Source organism: Somniosus microcephalus, chromosome 34 (genome assembly GCF_052327205.1).
Source record: "Somniosus microcephalus isolate GS21.2 chromosome 34, FLI_Smic_1.0, whole genome shotgun sequence".
NCBI classification, from domain to species: domain Eukaryota; kingdom Metazoa; phylum Chordata; class Chondrichthyes; order Squaliformes; family Somniosidae; genus Somniosus; species Somniosus microcephalus.
The window spans coordinates 3,586,066-3,599,847 of record NC_141020.1 but is presented as its reverse complement, the minus strand read 5'-3'; the positions used below and the strand labels follow the sequence as shown (position 1 = coordinate 3,599,847).

At 53.2% G+C, this 13,782-nt stretch overlaps 1 protein-coding gene across 3 annotated transcripts in view; it reads right to left on the bottom strand.

Annotated features, from left to right (window-relative positions):
• LOC147096649 (BRD4-interacting chromatin-remodeling complex-associated protein-like) overlaps positions 1-13,782 on the bottom strand; it is a 126,069-nt gene that overhangs the window by 25,272 nt on the left and 87,015 nt on the right. For all 3 annotated transcript variants that reach the window (XM_085973199.1, XM_085973200.1, XM_085973201.1), the window contains exons 4-6: positions 11,851-11,893; positions 7,878-7,943; positions 1,892-3,901 (exon numbers count right to left, since the gene is read on the bottom strand). In XM_085973199.1, coding sequence (XP_085829325.1) covers positions 1,892-3,901; positions 7,878-7,943; positions 11,851-11,893 — 2,119 coding nt within the window. The remainder of the gene's footprint in view (positions 1-1,891; positions 3,902-7,877; positions 7,944-11,850; positions 11,894-13,782) is intronic.

Sequence of the window (13,782 nt, the reverse complement as noted above, 5' to 3'; positions counted from 1 at the left end):
ACTGGAATCTGCCACTTATACGCCAGCGCGAGTCAGGAGAAGGGGAGAGAGAAAACAACACAGCTGGGTCTGAACCTTCTCCAACTATTCCCCCCGTCACTCTGTGCGGGTTCCTCAGCTCCAAGAATCACGTGACAGGACGAAGGGGGGGGCTGCTTTACAACACATCACGGCTGGCAACGGGGCCCGCGGAGCGGGAGAGAGGGAACTAAACAGAGGCGCACATGGCTGGAACGCATGCCACAGATCTCCTGACGGTCCCAGAACAGGCCAAACAATCTCCTGCAGGAGAGTGGAGCCAACACAGATACAATAAGAAAAATCTCAGAACTCAATCTGCAATTACACTTAAAAGGCCTGTAAAACTTCCTCATTTCCCTGCGGTTTGGCTCAGTAGCTTATCTGTGGGCTGCTGTCACTCATTTTTTATTGTTACAGATCAGCCATGATCTAATCGAATGGCGGGAACAGGCTCGAGGGGCTGAATGGCCTCCTCCTGTTCCTATATTCTGGCACAATTATTGCAGCTTGCCATCACAACAGAGGGTGAAGAGTGGGACAGTGGCAAACAAGAGTCTGGTCAACACTCCTGTCGATCACCCGCTCCCCCAGGCTTGCTTGGTAAATGCACGGCTTCCCGTGACACAAAGGCTTCACGGGTGCCGGCGTCCAGGGTTTGACCTTCGGCCTGCGCCGCTAGCCAACCTTGGGCAGATCGATGGGGGAGGGGCTCGACAATGTGTCCCGCGGGGCTCCAGCTCGCGAGTTCAGCAACGCACAGCCGCGACCGCAGGTGGGCGGAGCGGGCACGGCCGCGACACACCCTCGTGGTCGGAACAGCCCGCCGCTGCACACGCTGCTCCAGGTCACTTGGGGTGAGGCCCCAGAGGGCGGCCGGAGCCTGCGGAACTTGCATCCCAGTGAGCGAGGAGAGGAGGAGGGAGGGAGGGAGGGAGGGGAGGGGAGGGCAGGGCTGTCCTATGAGGAGAGATTGAGCCTATACTCTCTGGAGTTTAGAAGAATGAGAGGGGATCTCATTGAAACGTGTAAGATACTGAGAGGGATTGACAGGGTAGATGCTGAGAGGCTGTTTCCCCTGGCTGGGGAGTCTAGAACCAAGGGTCACAGTCTCAGGATAAGGGGTCGGCCATTTTGGACTGAGATGAGGAGGAATTTCTTCACTCAGAGGGTGGTGAATCTTTGGAATTCTCTACCCCAGAGGGCTCAGTCGTTGAACAGAAGAACACAAGAAATAGGAGCAGGAATAGGCCACTTGGCCCCTCGAGCCTGCTCCGCCATTCAATAAGATCATGGCTGATCTTGGGCTCAAAGCCACTTCCCCACCCGCTCCCCATAACCCTTCACTCCCTTATCTTGCAAAAATCTGTCTATTTCCACCTTAAATGTATTTAATGACCCAGCCTCCACAGCTCTCTGGGGCAGAGAATTCCACAGGTTTACGACCCTCTGAGAGAAGAAATTCCTCCTCATCTCAGTTCTAAAAGGGCGACCCTTTATTCTGAGACTATGCCCCCGAGTTCTAGATTTCCCCACGAGGGGAAACATCCTCTCTGCATCTACCTTGTCGAGCCCCCTCAGTATCTGATATGTTTCAATAAGATCACCTCAATAAGATCAATGAGTATATTCAGGGCCGAGATCGATAGATTTTTGGACTCTCGGGGAATCGAGGGATATGGAGATCGGGCGGGAAAGTGCAGATGAGGTCAAAGATCAGCCATGATCTTATTGAATGGCGGAGCAGGCTCGAGGGGCCGACTCCTGCTCCTATTTCTCGTGTTCTTATGTAACTGCGGTGGGGGGGGGGGAAAAGAGAGAGAGGAAGGTCTTTAGTTAGCTACAATGCAATGCCAAAGCCCGTAAATTTTACCTGCTGGAAGAACAGCTGGGCGGCGTCCTGGCCAACGGTTGCCGCGGTCCCCTGCTGGCTGATTATGATTTTCCCCGGTGTCTGCGCCAGACTGTTGTTGCTCTGCGAGGCCGACGGTTGCTGCTGCTGGACGGGATGCTGCTGCGGAGGCTGGGCCTGAGAGGCGGCGGCAGTCTGGACGGTCAGCAAGGAGGGCGGCCCGTTACCCAGAGCCATCAAGTTGGGACCGGGTCCGGTCTGCTGCTGGATGACGCCGGAGCCCTGGACGTTGCCGACGGGCTGCTGGACGCTGACCGCCTGGCCCAGGCTCTCGCCGCTGTTGAGCATGGTGACCTGGCTGGGGAGCGTCACCCCTTGGATGACAGCCGGTTGGCTCTGCTGGTTGATGGCGCTGCCGGCCAAGGTTGCCTGGACGTTGCCCGGATTCTGAGAGTTTAGGCTGTTGGCCAAGGACACGGGCATCTGGAAGACGGTGGGCTGCCCCACTGGGCCAGGCTGCAGCTGGATGGGTGCGGACAAGATGTGCGTTGCCCCGTGAGCATTCTGTGCTGCAATGACCTGGCTCAAGTTTAGCTGCCCGGCAATGTTCTGATTGGTCAAGATCTGAGTCGGCAAAGTCTGATTGGCTATCAGCTGACCGCCCGGACCCTGACTGGCGATGATGTGAGTGGCCGGTGCCTGGCCGCCCGCGGACTGGGCGGTCAGGATCTGGCCACCCACGTTGGCCTGCAAGGCCGAGAGCTGCTGGGGGAGGGGCACGCCGGCCACCCCCGACAGCTGCCCTTGCAGGAGGAACTGGTTCTGACTCTGAAGCATGGCCTGTTGCACGTGCTGGGGCTGGATGACTATGCTGCCGCCCTGGAGGTGGAGGCTCAGCGATTTGCTCAAGGCTTGCTGCTGCGCCTGATGCTGCTTGAAAACACTGGAGGAGATGGTCTGGGGAAAGCCGGTCCCGGAGGCAGAGAACACCACGTTCTGTCCCGGCTTTCCGGTCATGAAAGTCACGTTCTGCTGGGCCTTTTGCTGCTGCTGCTGCTGTTGCTGCTGTTGCAGGGTCGCCTCGTTCGGGATGGTCAGCGCGGTATTGGCCGGAGCGAAGGGTTTTGAGCTAATCTGAAAGAGTTTGTGTTGGATGACACCCCCTGTTGGCTTTGGCTGGATGGGAGTGGGGGTCCTCTGGATGATGACGTTCTGGGCAGAGAGGGGAGCCTGCATCATGGGGTTGCTCATGGTGGGCCTGACCGTCAGCGGCTGGCTCCCCTGGGCAATGGACGTACCGGCAAAGAGAGAGTTCCCGTTCAACGCCCCGGGCGGAGCATTCTTCTGGAGCACGAGCCCCGTGTTGGGCGGGGAGACCCCGGCTGAGTTCAAGGCCACTTGCTGCTGGTCCGAGGCGGGTGATGATATGTAGCTACCGACTGGCACGGTGGTCACCTGGGCGGGCTGTCCGGCCTTTGTGATGATCTGCTGAGCCGGCTGGTTGATGGTCATGACCGACTGCCCAACCACTTGGATCTGCCCAATGCCCAGTGTCCCGGATGGACTTCCATTCGGTAGCCCTTGGAGATTCGAGACCGGCTGCAGCGTCACGTTGCCCAGTCCTACTTGCTGTAGAAACGGCTGGACGTTGATGGCCTTGTTCACAACTTGGCCGGCAATAGTCTGCTGTTGGATCAAAGTCTGTGGGGCCAGGACTGTGGGTTGCTGCTGCTGCAAACCGATCAGATCGGCGCTGGCGGAGAAAAGCTGGGAGGCGTCGGCGGCCTGCGACACCGGCTGCAGAGAAGGGAAGTGAAGAGAGGCAATGTCCAGATCAGCATCCTCTTCCAGTGACTGCTCCGTAATGTTGGCCTCTTGTAAGCTCTGCTGCAAGATGTCGCATGGTTGATCAGAATTCTGCAAGTTCGAACCAGGAGATGGTCCAAGGATATCATCTTCCAGGAAATCGAGATCGACTGCACTAGAAGAAGTCTGAGTCTGTCCGCTGTTCAAATGATTAACAGTCGTATCCTGTGCATTAAGTTGAAAGGATTCAATACATTAGCAACTCTTAATTAGATGCTCCAGTCCACTTGATTAACAGTCACGGAAAGTAACAATCAATTAGTAACTGAAACATGACAGAATCACTTCTTTTGAAACACGAGTGGAATAGCAATGGAACACAAAATAAATGCTCTGATTTCTGTAGCACCTTTCACATCAAAATATCCAGTTCTGGGCACCACACCTTAGGAAGGATGCCGTGGCCTTGGAGAGGGTGCAGAGGAGATTTACTAGAATGGTACCAGGAAATGAGGGAGTTCAGTTATGTGGAGAGACTGGAGAAGCTGGGGTTGCTCTCCTTAGAGCAGAGAAGGTTAAGAGGAGATTTAATAGAGGTGTTCAAAATCATGAAGGGTTTTGATGGAATAAATAAGGAGAAACGGTTACTGGTGGCAGGAGGGTCGGTAACCCGAGGACACAGATTTAAGGTAATTGGCAAAAGAACCAGAGGGGAGATGAGGAGAATGTTTTTACGCAGCGAGTTGTTGTGATCTGGAACGCGCTGCCTGAAAGGGCGGTGGGAGCGGATTCAATAGTAACTTTCAAAAGGGAATTGGATAAATACTTGAAAAGAAAAAAAATAGCAGGGCTCTGAGGAAAGAGCAGGGGGGAGTGGGACTAATTGGAGAGCTCTTTCAAAGAGCCGGCACAGGCACGATGGGCCGAATGGCCTCCTTCTGTATCATATGTTTCTATGACTACACTTCAAAAGTATGTTATTGGCCGTAAAGCGCTTTGGGACGTCCTGAAGATGCGAAAGGTGCTGTAGAAATGCCAGTCTTTCTTTTGAATCTAGCCCAAACCCCTTCGCCCAATAATTTCTCTCAACTGCGATGACTCGTTATGTAGACAAACACAGCAGCTATTCTGCATCAACGTCCCACAAACAGCAATGAGGTGAAGGACCAGCTAATCTATTTTGGATGGAGCTAATTGAGGGAGGAATGTTGGCTAGCACCCTCGCCCCTCCCCCCTATAGGAGAACACCCCTGCTCATCCTGCAACATGGCCTCAGGTTAATACCTCGCCCAGAATACAGTGTCTCCAACAATGCAGCACTCCCCCATCGCTGCATCGTCTGCTTACGTTGGGAGCTCTTGTCCTGGAGCGGGGCTTGACTCCTACATCCTTCTGACTCAAGAGTGAAGAGTGCTACCCACCGAGCCAGCTAGGGATCTCTGCAATTATTCCGATATCTTACCAACTGGCCCTGTTGGTTTGCGATGGTGAACTTGTTCATCCAGGTAAACAGGTTCTCGAGCATAAATACGGATCCCCCACAATGTCATGGGTTACATCCAATGCTCCCTTTCATTTTTTGGGGGGTGCGCGGCCCATTTAAAATACGGCGCGTGCGCGGTTTGTCTGGTTTAGAAGCCAGTGAGCTGGCGGCGCGGGAGCTGCAGGGCGCGGCGCGGGAGCTGCAGGGCGCGGCGCGGGAGCTGCAGGGCGCGGCGCGGGAGCTGCAGGGCGCGGCGCGGGAGCTGCAGGGCGCGGCGCGGGTGCTGCAGGGCGCGGCGCGGGAGCTTAAAGGGTACATTGATTACATCCCACTCTCCTCTCTCGCCACCTTCCAAACCCTGGAATTACTCCGATGGACCCCGCCCCCAATTCAGCACAAGAGCGAGCCAAGTGTATAAAACTATAACTATCAGGAACAGGCTGAACAGGCCGGGGCTCTTTTCTCTAGAAAAGAGAAGGCTGAGGGGGTGACCTGATAGAGGCCTTTAAAATGATTAAAGGGTTCGATAGGGTAGGTGTAGAGAAAATGTTTCCACTTGTGGGGTAGATCAGAGCTAGGGGCCGTCAATATAAGATAGTCACTAATAAATCCAATAGGGAATTCAGGAGAAACTTCTTTACCCAGAGAGTGGTGAGAATGTGGAACTCGCTACCACAGGGAGTGGTTGAGGCGAATAGTATAGATGCATTTAAGAGAAGCTAGATAAACACATGAGGGAGAAAGGAATAGAGGGATATGCTGATGGGGTGAGATGAAGAGGGGTGGGAGGAGGCTCGTGTGGAGCAGAAACACCGCCACGGACTGGTCGGGCCGAATGGCCTGTTTCTGTGCTGTACATTCTGTGTAATACTTTGTAAATTAACCCCCCACTCAAAATCAATATTGCTATAAATCCCAAAGCATCACAGATTTCTGCAATTCTGTAAGATATTTTGCTCGTGTTACTCTGATACAGACTGTGTACCACCTCAGCGTGTGCGTGTGTGTGCGTGCGTGCGTAGAATGGGCTCTGCTGTGAGTTTACCCCATCCCCTCACCCCACATTCACTCGTCTCCCAACACTCACTGGGCCCCGCACCTCAGGAAGGATACACTGTATTGCCCTCGGAGGGGGCACAGCGCAGATTCACCAGAATGATACCGGGGCTAAAGAGGTTAAATCACGAGGACAGGTTGCACAGACTGGGCTTGTATTCCCTCGAGTTTAGAAGATTAAGTATTGATTTAATCGAGGTGTTTAAGATGATTGAAGGATTGGCTAAGGTAGAGAGAGAGAAACTATTTCCTCTGGTGGGGAGAGTCCAGAACAAGGGGGAAGAACCTTAAAATTAGAGCCAGGCCGTTCAGGGGTGATGTCAGGAAGCACTTCTTCACACAAAGGGCAGTGGAAATCTGGAACTCTCCCCCCAAAAAACCTGTTGAGGCTGGGGGTCAATTGGAAATGTCAAAACTGAGATTGATAGATTTTTGTTAGGTAAGGGTATTAAGGATTACAGAATCAAGGTGGGTAGATGGAGTTAAGGTACAGATCAGCCCTGATCTAATTGAATGGCGGAACAGGCTCAAGGGGCTGAATGGCCGCCTCCTGTTCCTATATTCCACTGCCTAGGCTCACATACAAAGAAAGGTCATTGGAGAAATGGTAGGACACTGAGAAGTGTAGAGGGACAGAGGGACCTTGGAGTGCATGTCCACAGATCCCTGAAGGTAGCAGGCCAAGTAGATAAGGTGGTTAAGAAGGCATACAGAATACTTGTATTCTATGCCTCAGCTAATAAAGGCAAGAGCAGGGAGGATATGCTTGAACTGTATAAAACACTAGTTAGGCCACAGCTAGAATACTGCGTGCAGTTCTGGTCACCACATTACAGGAAAGATGTGATTGCACTAGAGAGGGTACAGAGGAGATTTACGAGGATGTTGCCTGGGCTGGGGAATTTTAGCTACGAGGAAAGACGATATTGGCTGGGGTTGTTTTCTTTGGAACGGAGAAGGCTGAGGGGAGACCTTATTGAGGTGTATAAAATTATGAGGGGCCTGGATAGAGTGGATAGGAAGGACCTATTTCCCTTAGCAGAAGGGTCAATAACCAGGGGGCAGAGATTTAAAGTAATTGGTAGAAGGATTAGAGGGGAGTTGAGGAGAACTTTTTTCCCCCAGAGGGTGGTGGGAGTCTGGAACTCACTGCCTGAAAGGGTGGTCGAGGCAGAGACCCTCATCACATTAAAAAAGTGCTTGGATGTGCACTTGAAGTGCCGGAACCTGCAGGGCTACAGACCAAGAGCTGGAAAGTAGGATGAGGCCGGAGAGCCTCTCTTTCGGTCGGTGCGGACACGATGGGCCGAATGGCCTCCTTCGGTGCTGTAAATTTCAATGATTCTATAAGAGCAGCCAATAGCCCAGGAGTTCAGCACCTGGGATGGGCACATGGTGGTGGGGGGGGGGGGGGGGGGGGAAACAGAGGAATTGGAAGCGGTTTTGGGGGGGAAAGAAATATGAAATGAAAAATGCACGCCAAATACCCCTCGAAATCAAGGCTTGAATACGGATGAAAGTTAAACACTGTTGACAAACTCTTTCTAAAATCTTCAACTCTCGTCTGTATTGAGCTTTGATTTAAGACATTTTCAAGTTGCAGCAATTTTAAAATTCTTGAGGCCCAGATAAAGACGGAGGAGAATGAGCGTAAACACTTACAGACGCATCAGTGAAGAAGGCACTGGCAGGGTCTGCTGTCGTATCGAGGAGATCGTCGCCATCCAGCTATTCATCAAATTAAAAACATGTTTAGAAAGAGCCAAGCATCGACTTCAAGCTGCATTATTGCTAACACATGGTCAGGAGAGTGGGCTCAAGTGGGGCTGTAAAAAACACTCGAGCATTTTGAAATCAGGAGTGCCACCTTGACCAGATGTGGAGATATCCTTTGCAGGATTAATCGGGAGAGCTGAGCTTTTTGATGCGGATATAAACTGCTGACGGGCTGGAGTTGGAAAGTTGTGTCCTGTAGCACCACAGGGCAGCGTGATCCGTGCCTGCACTCCCACAATATGGCAACTGGCTCATCTCAACTGAGGAAGAGGGTCGCTGTTATCCAGAGCTCAGGAACTTCAACCAACGTCATTCAGTAACTGAGCACTGGAAGGCGCTCGGGGATGGCCGAGGAGTGCCTCGTCTTTCAAGTAACACTCCCCGCAACCCCCCCCACAGGTGCTCAGTGCTGTAACCGCCCTCCCTCTCCCCCCCGACCCCCATACAGGTGCTCAGTGCTGCAACCGCCCTCCCTCTCCCCCCCGACCCCCATACAGGTGCTCAGTGCTGTAACCGCCCTCCCTCTCCCCCCCCGACCCCCATACAGGTGCTCAGTGCTGTAACCGCCCTCCCTCTCCCCCCGACCCCCATACAGGTGCTCAGTGCTGTAACCGCCCTCCCTCTCCCCCCCCGACCCCCATACAGGTGCTCAGTGCTGCAACCGCCCTCCCTCTCCCCACCGACCCCCATACAGGTGCTCAGTGCTGTAACCGCCCTCCCTCTCCCCCCGCCCCGACCCCCATACAGGTGCTCAGTGCTGTAACTGCCCTCCCTCTCCCCCCCGACCCCACCACAGGTGCTCAGTGCTGTAACCGCCCGCCCTCTCCCTCCCGACCCCCATACAGGTGCTCAGTGCTGTAACCGCCCGCCCTCTCCTCCCCAACCCCCCCACAGGTGCTCAGTGCTGTAACCGCCCGCCCTCTCCTCCCCAACCCCCCCACAGGTGCTCAGTGCCGTAACCGCCCACCCTCTCCCCCCAAACCCCCATACAGGTGCTCAGTGCTGTAACCGCCCGCCCTCTCCTCCCCAACCCCCATACAGGTGCTCAGTGCCATAACCACCCACCCTCTCCCCCCAAACCCCCATACAGGTGCTCAGTGCTGTAACCGCCCGCCCTCTCCTCCCCAACCCCCATACAGGTGCTCAGTGCTGTAACCGCTCGCCCTCTCCTCCATCCTCCCCAACCCCCACACAGGTGCTCAGTGCTGTAACCGCCCTCCCTCCCCCTCCCGCCCTCCTCCTCCCCGACCGCCCCCTCCTTCCCGACCGCCCCTCCCCCTCGACCGCCCCCACCCCCCCCCCCGACCCTCTCCCCTCCCCCACCGCCCTCACCCTCCCCGCCCGCCCCTGCCCGCCCTCCCCTCCCCGACCGGCTCCCCTCCCCGACCGCCCGACCCTCCATGCCCTCCCCTCCCCGCCCTCCCCCCCCTCCCCGGTCCGCCCGACCTCCTCCACGCCCTCCCCTCCCGCCCCCCTCCCCTCCCCGACCGCCCTCCCCGACCGCTGTTCAGAGATCACCATATGGGGACATTGTGCCATGGAAGCTGTGTTTACATTAGCTGTGAGGAGAACACAAAGAGCCTGCAAAGGGATATGGCAGGTTAAGTGAGTGGGCAATAAGGTGGCAGATGGAATATAATGTGGGGAAATGTGAGGTTCTTCACTTTGGTCGGAAGAATAGAAAAACCAGAACATTTTTAAATGGTGAGAAACTTTCAAATGTTGGTGTTCAGAGAGATTTGGGTGTCCTCGTACAGGAAACACAGAAAGCTAGCGTGCAAGTACAGCAAGCAATAAGGAAGGCAAATGGCATGTTGGCCTTTATTGCAGGGGGTTGGAGTATAAGAGTAAGGAAGTCTTGCTCCAATTGTACAGGGCCTTGGTGAGACCACACCTGGAGTACTGGGCACAGTTTTGGTCTCCTTATCTGAGGAAGGATATACTTGCCTTGGAGGCGGTGCAGCAAAGGTTCACTAGATTGATTCCTGGGATGAGAGGGCTGTCCTATGATGAGAGATTGTGTAGAATGGGCCGATACTCTCTGGAGTTTAGAAGAATGAGAGGTGATCTCATTGAAACGTACAAGATTCTGAGGGGGATTGACAGGGTAGATGCTGAGAGGTTGTTTCCCCTGGCTGGAGTGTCTAGAACTAGGGGGCACAGTCTCAGGATAAGGGGTCGGCTTTTAAGACTGAGATGAGGAGGAATTTCTTCACTCAGAGGGTTGTGAATCTTTGGAATTCTCTGCCCCAGAGGGCTGTGAATGCTCAGTCATTGAGTATATCAAGGCTGAGATCGATAGATTTTTGGACTCTAGGGGAATCGAGGGATATGGGGATCGGCGAGAAAGTGGAGTTGAGGTCGAAGGTCAGCCATGATCTCATTGAATGGCGGAGCAGGCTCGAGGGGCCGAATGCCTACTCCTGCTCCTAATTCTTATATGACGGGACGCACCACACCGTGGTGGCCCAGGTTGACAAGCCAAGTCATGCAAAGGGCAAACTACAAGCGAATTAAACAAAACAAACATCCACACATCCCAGTCTGACGCTCCGACATGGAAGCGCGCCATTCATTGGGTTATGCAGGCGCAAGCCCCGGTCCGCAGTGTACCACAAGGAAAGAAGTTCCAGTGGCCAACTCCGTCACTACAGGCGGGTTCCAGCCCCATTACACCAGACAGGAACACATGAAGTCATGATCCAGAACGTGACTCCTTTCAGATCAGAACGGTGGCTGGCTGCGATCTCACAAAGCCAAATAAGGGAGCCACGGAAGTCAACGCTGTTTGACCCGGGTTTCCTTCCTGTCCTCCGCCCCAGCCGTGCTCTCAGTAACACTCAAAACCTGTACTCGCTGGGGGGGGGGGGGGGGGGGGGGGGTTTGCTTGTGGTTGCAGGAGAGGGGGATCGGGCACAAGCGACACGGTTTATTTAGGAACCAATTCAAACCTGAACACAAAATCTTTACAACAGAGTTATGGGGGAGAATTACCAACAAAATAAGTGTGCAAGGGGTAGAGTGTGCACAAACACCTATGGGGGTTGCATGCAGGCCAGGTGAGAGCACACACTGCTGGTTGCCGACGAGGTTCTCCCTCAGCACTGAAGCATCAGTGAGCTGGGAGACGGGTGGCCAATTCTGGGCACCACACTTTAGGAAGGATGTCAAGGCTCTGGTGAGGGTGCAGAGGAGATTTCCCAAGAATGGTACCAGTGAATCAAGAGTTCAGTTATCTGGAGAGATGGAGAAGCTGGGATTGTTCTCCTTCGATCAAAGAAAGACTTGCATTTATATAGCGCCTTTCACGACCACTCGGACGTCTCAAAGTGCTTTACAGCCAATTAAGTACTTTTGGAGTGCAGTCACGTTTGTAATGTAGGAAACGCGGCAGCCAATTTGCGCACAGCAAGCTCCCACAAACAGCAATGTGATAATGACCAAATAATCTGATTTTGTTATGTTGGTTGAGGGATAAATATTGGCCCAGGACACCGGGGAGAACTCCCCCTGCCTAATAGAGGTATTCAAAAATCAAGAGGGGTTTGGATAGAGCAAGTTGGGAGAAACTGTTTCCTCTGGCCAGTAACCAGAAATCACAGATTTCTAATTTGCAGGGTTATGGTGGGGAAAAGGCTGGGGGCGTGGGACTGAATAGGACAGTTCTTTCAAAGGGCCGGCACAGGTGTGACGGGCCGAATGGCCTCCTTCTGTGCGGTGAGATTCTAAGACGACTTTTTTTCCCCCCTCAAAACACTGAAACCAGGACACGAACAGCCGGGACTGACCCCAGCGAGCAGCAGAACACGGCAAACAGAAGCACAAACCCGAGCTCGGCACAACGGCAACTTCAGCTTACCTGGTCCGAACCATGCAAGAAGTCATTCAGGGCCTGAGGGTCACTGCAAAGGGGGGGGGGGAGGGAAAAGAGAACACGTTTTAAGAATTTCGAATTAGATCAGATAACCACACGAAAGCTGCAAGCGATTGGGACGGCAGGAATCGATCGAAATGAAAGGAACAGATCACGAGTGCGAACAAAAGCAAAAATACTGTGGATGCTGGAAAGCCGAAATAAAAACGGAGAATACCGCAAACATTTGCCGCAGGTCAAGAAAGCCTTACACAACCTCAGGATGTCCCAAAGCGCTTCACAGCCAATGAAGTACTTTTTGAAGTGTAGTCACTGTTGTAATGTAGGAAACACAGCAGCCAATTTGCGCACAGCAAGCTCCCACAAACAGCGATGTGATAATGACCGGATAATCTGTTTTTAATTGTGTTGGTTGAGGGAGAAATATTGACCACAGGACACCGGGGGAAACTCCCCTGCTCGTCTTCAAAATAGTGGCCGTGGGATCTTTTACGTTCAGCTGAGAGAGCAGACGGGGCCTCGGTTTAACGTCTCATCCGAAAGACAGCACCTCCGACAGTGTAGCGCTCCCTCAGCACTGCACCGGGAGCGTCAGCCTGGATTTTTGTGCTGAAGTCTCTGGAGTGGGTCTTGAACCCACGACCTTCTGACTCCGAGGCGAGCGAGTGCTGCCCACTGAGCCACTGGCTGACACTGTCAGGCAGCATCCGTGGAGACAGAAATAGAGTTAACGTTTCAAGTCGATGACCTTCCACTTGTCTGCTCGCTGAAAGGAACTGAAAATTACTTAACCCACCAGGTGTGGCCCTGAAATCTTAAACAGTAAAACAGCAACAAAAATAAGCCTGTGCAACAAGGGCGAGCTGCAATTTAACAGGTAACTTGAACAGGAATCCTCTGATGGGTGAATTTTACTTTTTAAAAACAGGGGACACGGCAGGGAATCGTATTTTCTGATCATTAGACCGGAAGTAGTTTGGTAACTAATAAACAAGACTGAGGGGACATTAAAAACGGCAGACACTGGAAATACACAGCAGGACTATCAACACTCATGAGGTGGTGAACGGGCAGAGGAAGCCTCCACCGCTGAAACCTTACTATGACTTGCTGAGTATTTTACTGTAAAAAACAAAATGCCCCTTCTGTTAGCAGAGGATGGGCAGCCCAGAACTCAGAGCGCAGATAACCACCAGAACAAAGGGCGGGAGAAAATCAGTTCAGACTGCCTGCTCCTGCTTCTGGACTGAATTATTTTTTTTTAAAGTCTAAAACCGGCATAAAGTCTCAATATGCACAGACAGACTGGGCGGCTTTTCACTACAGGTTAAAGCGAATTCAAGGGGTGATATGGCACAGTGAGCTTTCACCGCCAGACACGTGTGTGAATACAACCAGCGATGAAAGCCTGCTCTGTAGCCCGCAAGAGTCCGACATTAAATGGGGTTCTGCAGCCACAACCCATTCCCTAATAGCAGCAGCACATGGCAATAGAACTCAAAAGCACGCAGTGAGAAACCTGCAATGCCACACCGGTCCACAGGGGGGTGCTTCTCTAAGGTTGGGCTGAGATGTACTAACAGTGTAGAAGGAGCTTTACTCTGTATCTAACCCGTGCTATACCTGCCCTGGAAGTGTTTGATGAGACAGTGTAGAGGGAGCTTTACTCTGTATCTAACCCGTGCTGTACCTGCCCTGGGAGTGTTTGATGGGACAGTGTCGAGGGAGTTTTACTCTGTATCTAACCCGTGCTGTACCTGCCCTGGGAGTGTTTGATGGGACAGTGTAGAGGGAGCTTTACTCTGTATCTAACCCGTGCTGTACCTGCCCTGGGAGTGTTTGATGGGACAGTGTAGAGGGTGCTTTACTCTGTATCTAACCCATGCTGTACCTGCCCTGGGAGTGTTTGATGGGACA